Source organism: Dendrobates tinctorius, unplaced genomic scaffold (assembly GCF_039654945.1).
Source record: "Dendrobates tinctorius isolate UK_male_01 unplaced genomic scaffold, ASM3965494v1 ptg000046l, whole genome shotgun sequence".
Classification (NCBI taxonomy): Eukaryota; Metazoa; Chordata; class Amphibia; order Anura; family Dendrobatidae; genus Dendrobates; species Dendrobates tinctorius.
The window spans coordinates 7,345,603-7,365,073 of record NW_027361714.1 but is presented as its reverse complement, the minus strand read 5'-3'; the positions used below and the strand labels follow the sequence as shown (position 1 = coordinate 7,365,073).

The following is a 19,471-nucleotide window of genomic DNA, read 5'->3' as shown; positions in this document are numbered from 1 at the left end:
CGGCGGCGGTGGCTTTTATAATGCATCATGACATCATTTCAGCAGTCAATCACAGCCATGCCAATAGTTAACATGCCTACATGCCTAACAGGATGTGCCCAAACTTCTGAGGATTCCCATTGGCTGAATCAAAGCGAGCGGGCTGATAGCATTATGGGAACTTCCAATTCCGGTATCTGATATGAAAAAAGTATCGGAAGTCAGTATCGGAATTCCGATACAGCTAATATCGGCCGATACCCGATACTTGTGGTATCGGAAAGCTCAACACTAGTCACAAGGCTACTCCAGTGTCCAAATCAACGAAAGTGTCTAATACGACTCCTCAAAAGCACAAAAATTTTAGGATTCTTACAATCCTCACTTTAAAGATCAAGTGGATATTGTTAACCCATTTAAGGCCAGATCTCCTCATAAAGAGGTCATGGATACATCTCTCTCATCAAAAAGGAAAAATCCTGGTAAAACTTCTGAAAAATTCACATCGCCAGCCGACGCTTCAAGTCCTGAGTCTGGAGATAATTCACCAAACTTTTCACCTGAAAGGTCAAAATTTAAGATGGATAACATCAATCCTTCTCCTTCCCAAAATCTGGATGTTATATCCATACACTCTTACATGGATACTCTCGCCCAGAAAATCACGTCCAGTATGTCTCAAACATTTGAAAACCAAAATAAAATTTTACAGTCCACCTTGGATAAATTTAGCAGCAGGTTAGACAACCACGAAAAACGGCTAATTGTAGTGGAAGAACACACTGATGATTTATCAAAAGACACCCATGACCTCAAATTTGAATTTCACAGACTTAAAATTAAAGTTGCGGATATAGTAGACAGGAGCAGACAAAACAACTTTAAAATAAGAGGAATACAAGAATCTATCTCACTGGATAAACTAGAAGACTTCGTCAAGACAATTTTCAAAAAAATTACTACCGGCACTTACAGACCAGGATCTCATCATAGATAGGATCCACAGACTTCCCAAACCACGGAATATCGATAAAGATCTACCTAGAGATACCATCTTAAGGGTCCACTTCTTCAATATCAAGGAAAAAATTAAAAAATCGGTTAAAGATCTATCAGGTTTTCCAGAACCCTATGCTCACCTTCAGCTATTCACGGATCTTTCAAAGGAAACGATTGAAGGAAGAAAATCTTTTAAGCCAGTCACCTTCACCTTGAGGGAAAATAATATCCCCTATAAATGGGGCTTTCCACTTATACTTTTGGTATTCTACAAAGGAAAGACGACCGTCCTATTCTCGCCTAAGGAAGGAAGAGATTTCCTGTCCTACTGCAGGATACCCGATCGCCATAGAAACTCTAACTCTCAAGACCCCAGGCCCTCTTCAGAGACTGGATGATCCAACGGAAAGACCCTACCTACATATTTTCTCTCCTGGCTAAAAGGCCTCTCTACACTTTTTGACTATTTGTTCAGTGTATTACTCTGCTTATTATTCTTCTTTCCACAGGTCTTCTTACTTCTCTACTTCTTTATGGACTCATATATCACATGAGCTTATTTTCCTTCTAGGAACAGTGTAGTTATGATTGACAGCTAAAGGATGCCTCTAATGGGATCCTTACACAAACTTTCCCCACTAAGGAATTAGAGCCTACCGGCTAGGCTCTTTCTGAAGGACAATTTTGTTCTTACTGTTTTGTGTTTTTCTGTTTTAAACAGGTCTTCAGTTTTAGGTTTTTTTTTTGTTAACTAAGTTCTTCAAAGGTAGGTGCCCTCTGGTTTCCTTATTTCATCTACCCCATTTCATACAGTCCTTGCCACTCTTGTAACATGAAAATAAAAGTTGTGTCTTATAATGTCAGGGGGCTAAATAGCCCTTGGAAGAGATTTTCCATTGGTAAAGAAATTAACGGGTTACATCCTGAGGTTGTATGCCTCCAAGAAACTAAGTTCAAAAAAGACAACCACCCTTCTATAAATCTCAAAAATTTCCCATTTGTATTTGAGTCTTGCGGCCCACGAAAGAAAGCTGGGGTTTTAACCCTGATTGGTAATTCAATTTCCTTTGAATTTCTCTCTGAAGTCAAGGACGTAAAAGGTCACTATCATATTCTCCTATGCAAATTGAACGGCCACTCCTTCACAATAGTTAATACTTATGTTCCCACCATCAGACAACTTAGCTTCCTAAATAAGCTAATGAAAAAAATCGACACCTTACGCTCAGGAACTCTACTTTTATTAGGTGACTTTAATATGGTGCCAGATAATACACTAGACTCCAACTCCCCCAGCAGACAAAGATCGCAATCCTTGAACGGCTGGATTTATAATCATAAGCTATTCGACTCATTTTGCTGTTTGAACACCACATCTAGAGAATTTACTCATTTTTCTGATGCCCATCAGTCGGCCTCTAGAATAGACTTGATACTCACAGATGTCTTCTCCTTGCCAAGGTTCTCCTCTGTCTCCATACTTAATACATCTATTTCAGATCATTCTCCGGTAACTGCAGAATTGACAATAGGGCCTCCAACTCACCCCCAATTCATGTGGAAATTCAACTCCTCTTTGCTTCATAACCCCTCAACCAAATCTGAAATCAGCTCAGCCTTACAGAATTATTTTAGTGAAAATGACTCCGTACTCCTAAATCCATTTTGCTGTTGGAACACTCACAAGGCGGTATTGAGGGGAGTTTTGATCCAAATTTCCTCCAGACAAAAAAAAGTTAACAGAGATAAAATCCATACCTGACAACAGTCAATTAAATCTAAAGAAGAGGAACTTTGTCAATCCTCTGTTTCCTCTTGCAAACAAGCTGTATTATCAGAACTTACCGATCTTAGAATGCAATTAAGGAAACTCATATTCTATTTTTACGACTCAGCTATTAGATCGGAAAAATGCAAGCATTACTTATCTATAAATCGCCCTTCAAATTACATGTCAAGCAGAATTAAGAATATACAGAAACGGAATAGAATTGACACTATAACTTCCTCTAATGGTACATCTCTGGTCCACCCTAAAGATATTGTAAAGGCTTTTGCTGATTATTACAAAAATCTGTATTATATTAATCAGGATAACCCTAATTTGCAGCCAACTACCTCAGAGATTGGATCATTCCTTTCCAGCATGAACCTTCCAAAACTCAACTCTGAAGACTTATCTTTTTTGTCTTCTCCCTTCACTGAACAAGAAGTCCTGGAAACTATAAAAAAAACTTAAAACATTTAAATCACCCAGACCAGACGGGTTTAGTAATGATTATTTCAAGTCTTTTAGTAATTTATTGGCCCCTCACCTTATAAAAGTATTTAATTCAGCTTTCCAATCAGGTCAATTTCCCGAAGAGATGCTGGAAGCGTCCATTGTCGTAATCCCTAAACCAAATTCTGACACTAGCCAAGTTTTTAATTATAGACCTATATCCCTCATCAACACAGACGTAAAAATTTACGCAAAAATCTTGGCTAATAGACTAAATCAATTTCTCCCGACACTAATTTCCAACGATCAGATAGGCTTCATTAAAGGAAGACAATCCATAGATGGTAAGAGAAGGCTCATTAACATAATTAAGCTCATTTCCTCGAAAAACCTCAAAGCCACTGTTATCTCTCTTGATGCTGAGAAAGCGTTTGACCGCCTTAATTGGTCTTATCTCGAAGCGACTCTCAAAAAATTTGGAATGAATTCTCGACTTACGGGAGGAATTATGGCTTTGTACTTCGACCCTGGGGCTAGAGTATATTCCAACAATCATCTTTCCCCTACATTTAATATAGCTAATGGGACTAGACAGGGCTGCCCCTTGTCAACATTGCTTTTCGCATTGGCTATTGAACCTCTGGCCCAATTAATCAGGAATAGTACAAAGATCTCAGGTATTAAAACCTTGCATAGAGATTTTAAAATAGCGTTATATGTAGATGATATAATTCTTACCCTTACTGATCCAAGCAACTCTATCACTGCCTTACAAACTCTAATCCAGACATTTTCCAAGGTCTCTTATTTTAAAATAAACGACTCTAAATCCAAAATACTTAGCTTTAACCTGGGAATAGACCAAGGAAAAATTGAGGGCCTCTCGCCTTGGGGTTGGGCTACTGATGGGCTGACATACGTAGGCCTAAAATTTGTCAAAAATATAAACTCTCTTATAAAATTAAACTTAGAGATTCTGTTTGTTTGTTTTAATGTTTTATTTATTGAAATCTGCAAGTTACATCCGAAAGAAAGCAATCAACAGAGTAGCTTACAAAATTATTATATAACCTACAAATTCCACTTTTCGGGAGTTAAACAGATGGTTTGAAATATCAATTCATGGCAAAAACTATTGATATATAGAGGTTTAAGGACAACAACAGCCTTAAAGGAACTTCCAGCAGCAGGATTATCTGGGTTCAAATCTGGGTTCTTCCCATCCACACGCCCCTGCTACATCACATATGCCATGATTTCAAACAAAGATGAAGAAGAACAAAAAAGAAGAAAAGAGAAAAAAAAAACAGTATAGGGAGTAAAGGGACAGGAGGTCAAGTAATTAGAGGAAGAAGTTGGGATATAGGGGTGGAATATAGGGGAAATAAGGGGAGGGGGGGGGAGAGGGGAACACTAGGCAACAAGGGTTTCGTCCACTCTGATAAAGCCAAGCAAGGAGGCCACTATAGCCTTATCAACTTCTACTAATGGATCTGAATCGGGTCCATGGGTGCCATACTCTTTCAAAAGCTGAAAGTGAGCCATTCACCAAGGCAGCCAGTTTGGCTACTTGATATAGCATATCTACCTTCTCTTGCAATTGGGATATAGATGGAGTGGTAGTTGTCTTCCAGTTCATAGGTATCAAAAGTTTCGCTGCTGAAAGAATGTGTTGAGTCAACAGAGCAGTATTCTTATGTCCAGTCGGTGACAGAAAATTTAAGAGCACTATCTCCGGTGTCAATGTAAGCTTTTTGCCCACAATTTCCCCGATATAATCCTCTACTAGTCGCCAGAACTGCAGCAGGGGTGGACAGGACCACCACATATGTAAGTATGTTCCCTCCGAGTCACAGCATCTCCAGCATCTAGCAGAAGACCCCGTCCGCCAATAAGTGTTCTGCTGTGGTGTAATATACCATCTGGCGACTATTTTAAAGGAATTCTCTTGTGCTCTAACACATTGTGATGGGCCATGAGATGAATTATAAATGTGTGATATTTGATTTGGGGTAAACTTGTATCCCAAATCCTTTTCCCAATGTGTTATATAGGCTCTTTTGAGACAACAGTCAGTTATATTTAAAATCTGGTAAATAGACGACATTATCTTTTTGGGTTTATCCTTTGTTGCACAGAGAGTCTCAAATGCAGTCAGTGGGCGGGTAACGTCTGCTCCTAAAAGATACCGTGCCAAGGAGTCTCTTATAGAGCCGAATTGTATAAAGGTCAAGTTGGAAAGCCCTGGTTGCTTCTTCAGTTCCTGAAAGGAGGGGAGTGCCCCGTCCGCTAAGAGGTCATCAACCGCTACATTTGCCAGGGAACCGGGTTTGATTACATCATTGTCTCGGGAATAAGATGCGTGTGGCATTATATCTGCCAACTTGAGTAAGGGGGACAAAGGGGGAACTAGAGTTTTCACCAATCCCTTCCATAATTTTAAGGTAGCTTTGGTGTGTATATTAGGTAAATTTTTGTTTATGTTTTTACAAGGATATGCCAAAAGGATGGATCTCAGGGGATAAGGTGCTAGGGCTTCCTCCACCTCAATCCACTGCTTATTGTTAGGAGACCGCAACAGGTCTACCACTCTGGTAAGCATTGTCGCTTGGTAGTACCTCATTATGTCTGGTGCACCCATCCCACCCCTCGATTTGTTTAATGTTAATGTCCTGTATGCTAATCGGGGCTTTTGCTTTTTCCAAACATATCTGCGGAATAATGTATTAATTTTAAGAAGATACGATTTGGGGATGGTTATAGGGAGCATTTGGAAAATATATATGAACTTGGGTAAGATTAGGCTCTTCAGTAAATTTTTCCTTCCCATCCACGACACATACGAGTCCCTCCATGATTTCATGATGGTTTCTACTGAGGCAATTAGGGGGGGAATATTCTGTTGAAAAAGGTCTCTATCCGATCTTCCTATCTTTACACCTAAATATTTGATATATTGTTTTGGCCAGGTGAATGGGTATGTACTTTTTAGTTTAGCTAAGGTATTCGGGGATATATGTATGTCTAGCGCTTCCGACTTAGACATATTTACTTTAAAATTGGAAATTTTGCTATATTGATCTATGAGATCCATCAATGTTGGGAGTCCCAGCAAAGGATTAGTCATCAAGACTAAGAGATCGTCCGCAAATGCCGCTATTTTATAGTGTGTCTTATTGATACGAATACCCTCTATTCCCTCATGTATTTGTATGGCCTTTAAGAGAGGTTCCATTGCTAGCACAAATAACAACGGGGATAGGGGACAGCCCTGTCTTGTTCCGTTCTTTATAGTAAATGCATCTGTTGTAAAATCGTTAATCCTAATATGTGCCTTGGGCTTATCGTACATTGCCATTACGGCTGCTATAAACGCTTCGGGTATCTCAAACTTGATCAGCACTTCCCGTAGGTATACCCAGTCCACCCTGTCAAAGGCCTTCTCTGCATCTGTTCCAAGAAGCATCAATGGGAGTTTACGATTTTTTGCGTATTGAAGAAGGTGTAATACTTTATGGACATTATCCCTTCCCTCCCTTCCACCCACAAACCCGGTCTGATTTAAGGAAATCAAATTTGGCAATGACTTGGCCATTCTTTTTGCCATCAGCCCTGCTAGGATTTTTAGGTCCACATTAAGGAGAGAGATTGGCCTATAGCTACTACATTGTTCAGGATCCTTCCCCTCTTTGTGTATTAGGGATATTCTGGCTGTAAGCATTTGGTTTGGCAATGGGTGGCCTTGTAAAACTGCGTTGCAAACGTTCAATAAATGTGGGAGTAGGAGGCCAGAGAAGGATTTATAGTAAAGTGCTGAGAATCCATCTGGACCGGGCGCTTTCCCCTTCGGGCACTTTGACAGGGCGGACTGCAACTCCCCCAGTGAAAAAGGTCTAGTAAGATATTGTTTTTGGGAATCAGACAAGACAGGCAGATCTAAAGTGCTTAGGAAGGACCTAGTGTCCATGCTTCTTTTAAGTGCGGAATCGGCGTTATCTTCCGGACGGAGATTATATAATTTCTTATAGTAGTCAAGGAATGCCCGCTCCATGTGCTCAGGAGTTTGCGAGCTGAACCCTTGTTCATTCTTGATTGAGTTAATCAGCGTACGTGACTGCCGCTTCCTTAGTTGCGATAACATTAATTTGGATGCTTTGTCTCCATGGACGTACATTCTGTTTTTCCATGTTGCATAGAGCTTAGCAGATCTCGAGTTTAATATGTCTTTAAGTTGCTGTCTTTTTTGTTGCAGCTTCTCTAAGCTATGTTGATCTATTTTATGTTTATGTGTAAGCTCCAGCTGTGATATACTATCATAAAGATCCTGGATTTCTTTTTGTTGCAGTTTATTTAGAAAGGAAGTGATAGATATCAACTCCCCTCTGACAACTGACTTATGTGCTTCCCATAGTATCTGTGAGGAAATTTCTGGTGAAGCATTTTGCTCAAAATATTGGGAAAGCACTTTGTTTATACGTGTCTGTACCTCGGTACTTCCAAGTACTGACTCATTGAGCCGCCATACTCTATGTCGGGGAAAGGCTTTAGATAATGAGAATTTTAACAAAACCGAAGAGTGATCGGAATAAATATTCGGGATTATTTTCGCCTGTTGTATATTGGCAAGCATTTTACTGGATTTAAAAATATAGTCTAAACGGTGGTAAGATTTATGAGGGTGGGAGTAGAAGGTGTAGTCTCGGTCAGAGGGGTTTAGATATCTCCATGTGTCAATCAATTGTAGAGATCCCAATTGTGACTTTATTCTGTAAAGATCTTTAGGTGAGAGCGAACTTTTCTGTTTAGTCGTGTCTAGCAAAGGCTCTAATGCAACATTCAAGTCCCCACCCACTATCAATGCACCCTCTCTAAAGCCATCAATTTTTTTCAGTGTTGAGAGTACCCATCTCAATAGTTTTTTATTTGGTGCGTATAAACTGCACAATGTTACAAGGGCACCGTTTAGTAGACCTTTGACAAAGATGTAACGACCCTGAGGGTCCGCCATAGTTTCTCTTAGCTGGAAGGGCACTCCCCTTGCCACTGCTATTGACACTCCTCTGGAACCGGACTGGGTGGTTGTCGCATGAAACCATTTATCATAAATCGAGCTTTCAAAGGAGGGCAATTTATCCGGTTTGAAGTGCGTTTCCTGAATAAGCAATACTGCTGCCTGCTGTTTTTTGAATAGTTGTAATGTGTGGCGTCTAGTGTTTGGAGAGTTCAGCCCATGTGCGTTAAAAGAGATGAATGTGTGTACCTTATCCGAATCCATCATGTTTCTGTACACAGCAGCATCCTTGCAGCTCACGACGGAGACGAATCCTTGTGCCTATAGGAGTGGGGAGGGGGTCTAGGACAAGTAGACCAGACGAAAGAAAGAAAAGGGTAGAGAAAACAAAAAGGTAAAGAGGGGGAGAACACAATATTAACATTATCCATGTTATTAAGTTGCACAATATCATTGACCAATATGCCAACGTACCATAGTTACCTACTGACATTGTTTCATAGAATGCCAGCTTGAGGAAAATTCCAATCAACCTTATAAACTAAATATGAAATATGAAATGCTCCATTCTAGGAGAATGCCCAGTTTGGGCTGTAACTAAATCTAGGTTGAAACCTTACAACGAATTATTGGATAGATGTGGCAGCAGTGCTTACCCATATTTGGAAAAGCACGCCAACCCCATCAGATTTGCTTCAACCATATTCAATACCCCAACTGGGGTAGACACCAAGAAAACTTAACTGCAAAATCTGGGTCTAACCCAAAGATCAAGTATTGTCTCTGGAGTCCTTAGGAAGCGAGGTCTTTGTCAGCTTCCTTTTCAGCCTTTGTGATTTTGGCGTCAGGGCTATCTGCCACGCCGGGTCATCTGGCAGCGGGTGCAATAGGGTCGCCGAATGGAAGGACTCCAGGTCCGGGTAGGCCTCCAGCTCAATCCCCAAGGACTCACATGCCTCTTTGATGTCTTGTGATGTTCTTGCTGAGATACCTTTGTCTCCATTTGTGATATGTACTCCAAACGGGAACAACCATCTAAAACGGACGCCTTTTTTTATCAATGCTTCAGTGAACGGTTTCAAGATCCTCCGCTTCCTGAGAGTGCTAGCCGATAAATCCTGGAAAAGTTTAATTTGTGAGCCTTCATACGAGATCTCCTGCGCCTCCCGCGCTCTGCGAAGAACTAAGTCTTTTGCTCGATAATCGAGGAAGCGACAGATCACATCTCGTGGAGTTTCCCCTTGAGAAGGCCTCGGACGCAATGCTCTGTGTACTCTCACCAGTTCGATTTCCTGCGGATCTGATTCATTAAGTAGTTCTTTGAATATCTCTTGTGTTGCTTTCCATAACGCCTCAAAGGCCACCGTTTCAGAAAGGCCTTTAACTCTTATGTTGTTACGACGTTCTCTGTTCTCATGATCTTCTAGCACCGTGTGAATTGTATGTAGTTGGAGTTCATGGACTTTTAAAGAGTCTAGTACAGCGTTCGAACTTTGCGTCATGGCAACTTGCGAATTTTCCAATGTCTCAAGTCTGTGGCCTTGAAGTTTTAGGTCGTGTTTTATCTCTGCAAGTTCTTGTCCTATTGGCTCAAGAGCTTTAGACAATATACGTTTGATGAACGAACGAGTGACTAAGGCCTCTCTCGCTGTGCTGCCCGTGTCAGAGTCACTCTCCGGTTCAGAATCTGAATCTCCTAATGAGGTCAAATCACGAAGCTTGGATGGTTTAAGAGAATCTGACGGAACCGTTTGTTTTTTAAGAAAGTCATCCATGTCTGTTTGCGTAGTGGACTTTGTAGGTTTGGGCATGCTCTTTTGCGTTTTTACGCTGGATCTCCCCATTTTTGCAGTTATCTAAAGCAGAGAAGAATAGAGCAGTTTGAAGATTAGAATTCCTCTCGCTGGCTATGAATTTAGCTAATGTTCCATTTTATGCCCAATCTTATAAGTGATAAACAATGGAAAGAGATGTCGTTCTGGCTCTGGTCACTAGATGGCAGTCTATAACCACTTTCTGCTGGTTTTCCAGAGAATCCTCTCTTATATCCGTTCAGCTAGGTATAACATGGGTTAATTAGAAAGCAAATAAGGGGGGGAGGAAAGATGTAGGGACAGCACTGGTGGGGGGGGAGCGCTTAATACAGATCTAAGGCTCCTTATATTACTCCCTTCTCTCCTCGCACCCCTCGGGTCAGACAGTCTCAGGCCCCCACTTGATTAATTGATTATCTCCTTTATTGCTACGGAGTTAGGGAGAATGACCATGCTCTCCTGGTCCTCTGTCCCCTGAATCAGACCCCTCTGCTTAAGACACTCCGTCACCTTGCTTCTGTTATTTCAGTGTTACCTCAGCTCCCGGAGACGCTTGAATCCCTCAGATCTCTCTCACTGATTGCAGAGAGGGGAGGAGGCTGAAGCGTGCCGCTGCACGTCTATTCTAGGTCCCGGGCCGCGTGTCTTCTGCAAGCCCGACGGGACTATTTTCAATGCTGCGGCGTGATACACACTCTCTGTAGCCGTCCCCCAGCTATGAGAATAGTAGCGATTTTGTGTGTCCTGGTCAGGGGGTTTCGCAATGGTACCTTATTTGCAGGGGAGGGTTAGCTCCGGGGTCTCTCTTATCTGACAGCCTTAGGTCAGGGGTGAAGTCCTCTGCCCGAGGCGATGGTGCTGTTAGCAGTATATCCTTCCGCCACTCCGGCAATCTCCCGCCTGCAGGGCCTCAGTTAGATGAATCCCTTCTTTATCCCGAACGTGACTTGCCACCCAGGGTCTATGCGATCCAGTGGGGTCCTGGTTTGGGTTGTAATGCGGGGATGGTATAAAAAGAAGGCTCTGGTGATATTAGAGCCCCTTTTGGTGTATTTGTCCGGGAGCTCAGGTTTCCTGCTTCTTGCTCCACCAACGTTCAGGCTCCGCCCCAACTTAGAGATTCTTACCAAAAAGCTTTTTAATGAATTTCGTATATCTAGAGATGATGGACTCTCTTGGTGGGGAAGAATCATGATGGTTAAATCATACATCTTCCCAAAAATCCTATATCTAATTCGCTCTCTTCCTTTAAAAGTTCCCACTTCTTCTCTTACAAGTCTCCAAGCCTCATTGAATTCCTTTATATGGAATAACAAAAGACACAGAATAGCAAAAAACATTCTCTACAATCATAAATCTTATGGTGGAGCTGGTTCCCCAAATATCACAGCTTATTACACTGCAAATTTAGTCAAACAATATGCATTCTGGTGGCCACATGATAAGACACCAGCTTGGCATGAACTAGAATTGTCTTAACAGTTATAAACCTCTTCACCTACTAATTCTGAACCAACTCCTTCATAAAAAATTAATTGAAAACTCTCATCCAACTTTTCAAGCTATTTCTGAAGCTTGGAAAAAATTTTCTGTTCCAAAAAGAGGCTCTAATAAAGAAGTCACATTCAAAAATTTGACCTTATCAGTTATTTTTCAAGCATCCAATCAGACTATTGACCCCGTTTGGTCTGCACTTGGTCTCAAAAGACTCAAAAATTCATACAATGGTGCTCTTTGTACACCTTATAACAAAATCAAGAATAGATTTTAATCTACTACTCCTGTTTCTTACAATATGTCATCCTTAAAGACAAACTCCATGAGTTCTTTGCTATTTCACCCAGAATTTCTGAACCAGCAATTAATCTTATTTGTAATATAGACCATAATATTTTCTGGAGTTTTGAGTATACTTACAAGTGGTGTAATAATAGCTTTGCAGTGGTCAAGATTCAAAATATTATCAAATGGGAAAACGAATTACATACAATAATTGACCCTCTTGACCTTGAACAGGCATGCTCCCTCTTGTACGCCTCTACCATTTCCTTATCACTACAAGAGACCCACTTCAAACTTTTAACGAGATGGTATTATACCCCTGTAAGACTCCATAGAATCAACCCTGACAATTCTCAGCTCTGCTGGTTTGGTTGTGGAAGGCCAGGAAATATTTTGCATATATTTTGGCAATGTCCCAAAATTGCTCCCTTTTGGAGAAAGCTTTCAAATCTTATCGATTTTTTCTTAGGAGCGCGACTTATTTTGTCTCCTCGTCTGGCCCTTCTTTCTCTAGACGCTGACAAAATTGACCCTACTAACAGGCTGTTGATTATTCACATATTACTAGTTTCCAAACACAATATCGCTTTCCTTTGGAAAAATCCAAAACCTCCACAAATTAACGATATTATAGACAAAATTAGCCTTCATCATTCCTTTGAACTGAAATTTGCACATATGCATGATCAATTTGCCAAACATGCTAGGAAATGGTCTAGATGGCTGGAGCTGTTCTCTTAAGGTCTTCAACCAGAGTGCGCCTGCCTAGGCCCCTTTGGGGTTAGGTCTTTGACTTGGAACAAATTTAATATATTATATGCTTAAATACTTACCTTTGTAATAGTTCATTGTATAATATGCTTCTGCATTAACATGTTACATTTTATGTATTCTTTACATTTGGACATTGTTGTCCTTCCTCTTTTCCTTTTCATCTTTCCTTCCCTCCCCTACACCTTCTTCCCCATTTATTAAAACTCCAATAAAACATTTGGAAAACAAAAGGGTGCTTCTACTCAATACTGATCAAAGGGTCTGAATAGTTATGACCATGTGATATTTCGGTTTTTCTTTTTTAATAAATTTGCAGAAAAGCCTACATTTCTGTTTTTTTTTCAGTCAAGATGGGATGCAGAGTGTACATTAACCCACTTAGTGATGGAGCCAATTTGCAGCTTAATGACCAGGGCAATTTTTACAATTCTGACCACTGTCACTTTATGAGGTTATAACTCTGGAATGCTTTAACGGTTCCCCTGATTCTGAGAATGTTTTTTCGTGACATATTTTACTTCATGTTAGTGTAAAAAAATTTTCTATATGACTTGCATTTATTTATAAAAAAATGGAAATATGGCAAAAAAAAATTAAAATTTTGAAATTTTCAAACTTTTAATTTTTATGCCCTTCAATCAGAGAGATATGTCACATAAAATACTTAATAAGTAACATTTTACACATGTCTATTTCACATTAGCACAATTTTGGAACCAAATTTTTTTTGTTAGGAAGTGATAAGGGTTAAAAGTTGACCAGCAATTTCTCATTTTTACAACAAAATTTACAAAATCATTTTTTTAAGGGACCACCTCACATTTGAAGTCACTTTGAGGGCTCAATATGTCAGAAAATACCCAAAAGTGATGCCATTCTAAAAACTGCACCCCTAAAGGTGCTCAAAACCACATTCAAGAAGTTTATTAAACCTTTACGTGCTGCACAGGAACTGAAGTAATATGGAAGGAAGAAATTAACATTTAACTTTTTTTTACAAACATTTTACTTCAGAACCAATTTTTTTATTTTCACAAGTGTAAATAGAGAAAATGAATCACAAAATTTGTTGTGCAATTTCTCCTGAATACGCGATACCCCATATGTGGGGGTAAACTACTGTTTGGGCGCACGGCAGGGCTTGGAACGGAAGGTGCACCGTTTGACTTTTTGTAATGCAGAATTGGCTGGAATTGAGATTGGACGCCATGTCGCGATTGGAGAGCTCCTGATGTGCCTAAACAGTGGAAACCCTCAACAAATTACACCATTTTGGAAACTAGACCCCTTAAGGAACTTATCTAGATGTGTGGTGAGCACTTTGTTCCTCCTAGAGCTTCACAGAAGTTTATAACATAGAGCCGTGAAAATAAAAAATCAGATTTTTTCCACAAAAATTATCTTTTTGCCCCCAAATTTTTATTTTTGCAAGGGTAACAGGAGAAATTTGACCCCGAAAGTTGTTGTGCAATTTGTCTTGAGTACATCGGTACCCCATATGTGGGGGTAAACCACTGTTTGGGCGCACAGCAGAGCTCAGAAGAGAAAGAGCGTCATCTTACTTTTTCAATGCAGAACTGGCTGGAATTGAGATCGGATGCCTTGTCGCATTTGGAGAGCCTGATGTGCCTAAACAGTGAAAAAAACCCACAAGTAACACCATTGTGGAAACTAGACCCCCCAATGAACATATATAGATGTGTGGTGAGCACTTTGAACCCCCAAGTGCTTCACAGAAGTTTATAACGCAGGGCCGTGAAAATAAAAAATCTTTTTTTTCCTCAAAAATAATTTTTTTTGCCCGCTATTTTTAATTTTCACAAGGGTAACAGAAGAAATTGGACCCCAAAAGCTGTTGTCCAATTTGTCCTGAGTACCCTGGTACCCCATATGTGGGGGAAAAACCACTGTTTGGGCACACGTCGGGACTCGAAAGGGAAGTAGTGATTTTTTGGAATGCAGACTTTGATGGAATGGTCTGCGGGTGCCATGTTGCATTTGCAGAGCGCTTGATGTGCCTAAACAGTAGAAACCCCCACATGTGACCCAATTTTGGAAACTAGACCCCTCAAGGAGCTTATATAGATGTGTGGTAAGCAGTTTGAACCCCTATCCCTAACCATAACCCTAACTGCAACCCTAACCCCAACACACCCCTAACCCTAATCCCAACCCTAACCATAGCCACAACCCTAACCCTAATTACAACCCTAACCATAACCCTAACCACAAACCTAAACCCAACACACCCCTATCCCTAATCCCAATCCTAACCCTAATCCTAACCCTAACCCTAATCATTACCTTAATCTTAACCCTAACCCTAATGCCATCCCTAACCCTAATCCCAACCCTAAGCCTAATTCCAACCCTAACCCTAATTCCAACCCTAAGCCTAATTCCAACCCTAACCCTAACTTTAGCCTAACTCTAACCCTAATGGAAAAAATTAAAATAAATATATTTTCTTTATTTCATTATTTTTCCCTAACTATGGGGGTGATAAAGGGGGGGGGTTATTTACTATTTTTTTAAATTTTGATCACTGTGATAGGATCTATCACAGTGACCAAATTGAACCAATAGGAAATATCTTCCTATTGTTGCCGGGTGCCAGCCGGCAGATCTTAGCGGGCACACTGCGTATGCACCTGCCATTTTTTTCCTGCAAGAAGATGGTGGCACCCATGGGGGAAAGCACGCAGGCCAAGGAGCATCGGGAGGTGCCGGGGGGATCGGGAACCCTATTTCTCTCTCCTCTGATGTGCGATCATATTAGAGGAGAGCGATATTAAATGGCACATTGGACTTTTTTGTTTTTGCGGTCACTGTTATATGGTTAATAACAACGATCGCAAAACCGGGGTCGGTAAAAACCATCCCGAATCATGTTCTCTGGGTTCTCGGCTACCCCCGACAGCCAAGACCCCAGAGAAAATCAGACTCTGGGGGGTGCTATACACTTTTTCCACAGCACCGTTAATTAGCAGCGCTGTGGTTTAAGTACCCTCAACTACCGCCATTGAAAGGTCGTTAAGGGGTTAATGAGAAAAAATGAACTGTTTTGAATTTACCAAATGGCTGCAATGAAACAAAGAGTGAAAAATTTAAAGAGGTCTGAAAACTTTCTGCACCCACTGTATCGAGAATCACTGTGTTTGATAAAAATTGCCTAACAAATTATGGGGTACATTTTCTCCCATTACCTCTCGTGTAAATGATACATTTGGTGCAAAAACAGTATTTTAGTGGAAAAATGTAATTTTTTGTTTTCGCATCTAAATGTTATTAAGCCTCATGAATCACCTGCAAGATAAAAATGTTCAGTGTATGATTAAATGAATTTCTTGTGCAGTCTAGTTTCCAAAATGGGGTCACTTATCGGGGGTTTCTGCTGTTTTTGCATGTCAGGGGCTCTGCAAATGCGACATGGCATTCACATTCAATTCCAGACAAATTTACACTTCAAAAATCAAATAGTCCTCTTTCCTTTCCAAGATCTGCCATGTGCCCAAACAGCAGTTTTTGACCACATATGGGGTATCATTGCATTCGAGAGAAATTGCATAGCAACCAAGAAATTATGTGGTTTGTTTTTTCATATTATCCATTGTGAAAATTACAAATTTGGGGCTAAAACAACATTTTAGCTTAAAAAACTTTTGTTGTCATGTCCACATTTTAAAAAGTTCTGTTAAGGTTCAAGATGCTCAACAAAGCCCTAGATGAATTCAATGATGGGTCAAGTTTCCAAAATGGGGTCTCTTGTGGGGGTTTCTGCTGTAGTCAAAAAGTCACATGTAGTCAAAAAGTTCTGTTTGGATACACAGCAGGACTCGGAAGGGAAAAAGGGACATTTGGTATTTGGAATGTAAATTTGGTTGGAATAGAATGTAGACACCATGTCTCATTTACAGAGCCCGTGAGGTAACAAAACAACAAAACTGCTAAAAACGCTTGCAAAACATGTTTTGCGTGAAAATGCATGTGAATTCTGTATGCGTTTTACCCGCGGCAGGGAGTTGCGGAAATTCTGCGGACATTTCCGCAGCATTTCTGCAACGTGTGCACTTAGCCTAAAAAGTAAGCTTTATTGACATAAATTAACACACTAATAAAACAAGTCCAGACAGAGTATCGCAACTAAAGCAGGAAATAATTAGGGATCCTACAAAAAAATGTATACAGCCGTAGTGCATATGTGCAGTGCACACCGACAAGGGGAATGGATTATGCACAATGTAATATATAAAGATTTCTATAATGTACACTAATAAATACTGGTCCTGGTGAACAGAATTATCATCAGACCTATTGATCAGTATGTATGTACAGGGTAAGTGAAGCAAATCTAAGCCTAAAATGAATCATGAATAGGTCTGATCAATCACTCATATAGAATATTGCAGCATGGTGTCCTCATGTGAGGAAATGAATGTCAGAGCATGACAAGATGCATGAGGCTGAGCAAAGTAAACTGCATAATACAGAGTTGTTAAGTTGCATGTAATAGGCTGATACTTACTACGACCTGCCGCCTCTACGCATGTTTCGCCATTTCTTGGTCAAGCGGCGTGGTTTGTGCTCGCTGCGGGATTAGTATATGTAGGGACCATCATCCAATCAGGTGTGCCGTCTGTTAGATGATATAAGGTCAACACTGGCGCATGCGTGGACATGAACACACCTCAAAGTGGGACACTTCCTCCCTTGCCTGTGGAATGCAAGTGATTCCCTGCTGCTAAGGAGCCAGAATGATCTATGAACCTGGTAGAGCTCATTGGGAAGGTCTGGGTGAGATCAGGTTCAAGCATGTGTACTAGACTTAGGGTGATGTGTATGAAGTTCCAGAGGCGACAGAGTTGCATGTGTACCTTGGATCAGAAGTTCTAAAGTTTGCATGTACTAAGCGCAGTATGCAGGTACAGAGTCCCGTTAATAAGATCAACAAGTTATGACTGTAACGAATGGAAGTGGAGGCAGAGATGGTGAAGTTCACATTCGTTTTTATTTTTTAAGTGGTCCGGGGGGCTCCGAAGGGGGCATGACTAATGAGCCCCGGGCACCCGTACTAAAGCCCCACAGGCAGGGCCAGAATGGAATACCCGGAGGACACAGGTGCTACCTCCAGTTAGACCCCGAACACGTGGCAGCTGTCCCAGCGGGACCAAAAGGGATAACAAAAGTAACAGCAGAGTCCGTAATGCGCTGGGTCCTGGAGCCGGTTAATTGGTAAGGAGTCGGTTCCAGTGACCTTCACATAGTCCTTGGACTCGGATGGCTGTAGGCAGAACGGGATGGCTTAGGCCCAGATGGTTGCTGATATAACCAGGTAGTACAGGATACTGATATGCTGTGGAAACAGAGAGCATTAGACAATGCACAGAGACTGCAGATGCAGCGCAGACAGGTTAGCATGAGAACCGGATGTAGCAATGATAGATACTCATTGCTCCGGCGCTCTCCCTATAGAGGAGAGGCCAGAAATAGCAGCCTGTGAGCTGCCATTGGTTAATTGTATTTTTGAATAATGCGCGCCGCCCCTTTAAGAAGGCAAGAGAGCGGGCGGGCGTGCCCTAATAGTCTTAGCTACAGATCTCCTCACAGGGCGCCAGGAGGAGGAGGCAGGAGGGAGGACAGAACGCTGAGCAGCAGCCTGAGAGGCTCGAGGTGAGTGCCCAGAACGGAAAGCAGCGGCAGGCCTGGACTCAGCACCAGGGCGCAGCACCAGGACGGGGACCAGGTGTAACAGTATCCCCCTCTTTACACCCCCTCTTCTTCAAGCCTGCGTAGAACCATTTAAGGAGGAGAGGAGCCTGGATGTTCTACCTAGGCTCCCAAGATCTCTTCTCAGGACCAAAACCCTTCCAGTCCACCAAGTAGTAGGTTTTACCCCTTACTTTTTTTACGACCAGGATATGTTTTACCTTAAAAACATCCTCTGAGACAGGGTCAGGAGTGGTACCCGGATCCTTAAAGAAGGGACTCATAACTACTGGTTTGAGGAGAGAAATATGAAAGGAGTTAGGCACACATAGAGAAGCGGGCAACTTCAGTTTGTACGAGACTGGATTGATCTGTCTCAAGATCTCAAATGGTCCGATGAAACGGGGACCCAATTTGTAGGATGGCATCTTTAACCGGATGTACTTAGAAGAGAGCCATACCTTGTCTCCGGGGCGAAAGATAGGTGCATCCAATCGTCTCTTGTCCGCATGCCTTTTCATACGCTGGGAGACTTTCTCCAGAGCAGTTTTGGTATCCCTCCAGACCTTAGAGAAATCTTCGGAGAAGGTATCGGCAGCTGGAACGCCAGATGATCCGGAGATGGGAAGAGGTTCTCCAGGTTGCAATCCGAAGACAATCTGAAAGGGAGACTTTCCAGAAGACTCACTTACTTGATTGTTGAAAGAAAATTCGGCCCAGGACAGTAAGTCTACCCAGTCGTCATGATGGGCGTTAACAAAGTGACGCAGGAATCCAACCAGGATTTGATTAGTCCTTTCCACTTGTCCATTGGACTGGGGATGGTATGCTGAGGAAAAATCCAGTTCAATTCTTACCAGGTTACAAACTGCTCTCCAGAATCTTGAGGTGAACTGGACTCCTCTGTCGGACATGATGTGGAGAGGGAAACCATGGAGACGGAAGATGTGCCGAATGAACAGGTCCGCCAACTCAGGAGCAGTTGGAAGACCGGGTAGTGGAACGAAGTGAGCCATTTTAGAGAAGCGATCCACCACTACCCACACCACAGAACAGCCAGATGAGATCGGGAGATCTGTGATGAAGTCCATCGCGATATGTTGCCAGGGAGCAGACGGAATTGGAAGAGGCTGAAGCCTACCTGCGGGTAGATGCTTGGCCGTCTTTTTACGAGCACAGGAAGGA

At 41.6% G+C, this 19,471-nt stretch overlaps 1 protein-coding gene across 1 annotated transcript; it reads right to left on the bottom strand.

Moving 5' to 3' along the window:
- Positions 1-8,919: 8,919 nt before the first annotated feature.
- Positions 8,920-10,750, bottom strand: LOC141089350 (uncharacterized). The gene is made up of 2 exons (XM_073575687.1): positions 10,560-10,750; positions 8,920-10,066 (listed from the first exon to the last, which is right to left on the bottom strand). Exon 2 carries the CDS (start codon positions 10,052-10,054, stop codon positions 8,981-8,983), a length of 1,074 nt encoding a protein of 357 aa, XP_073431788.1. The 5' UTR covers positions 10,055-10,066; positions 10,560-10,750; the 3' UTR covers positions 8,920-8,980.
- Positions 10,751-19,471: the final 8,721 nt, after the last annotated feature.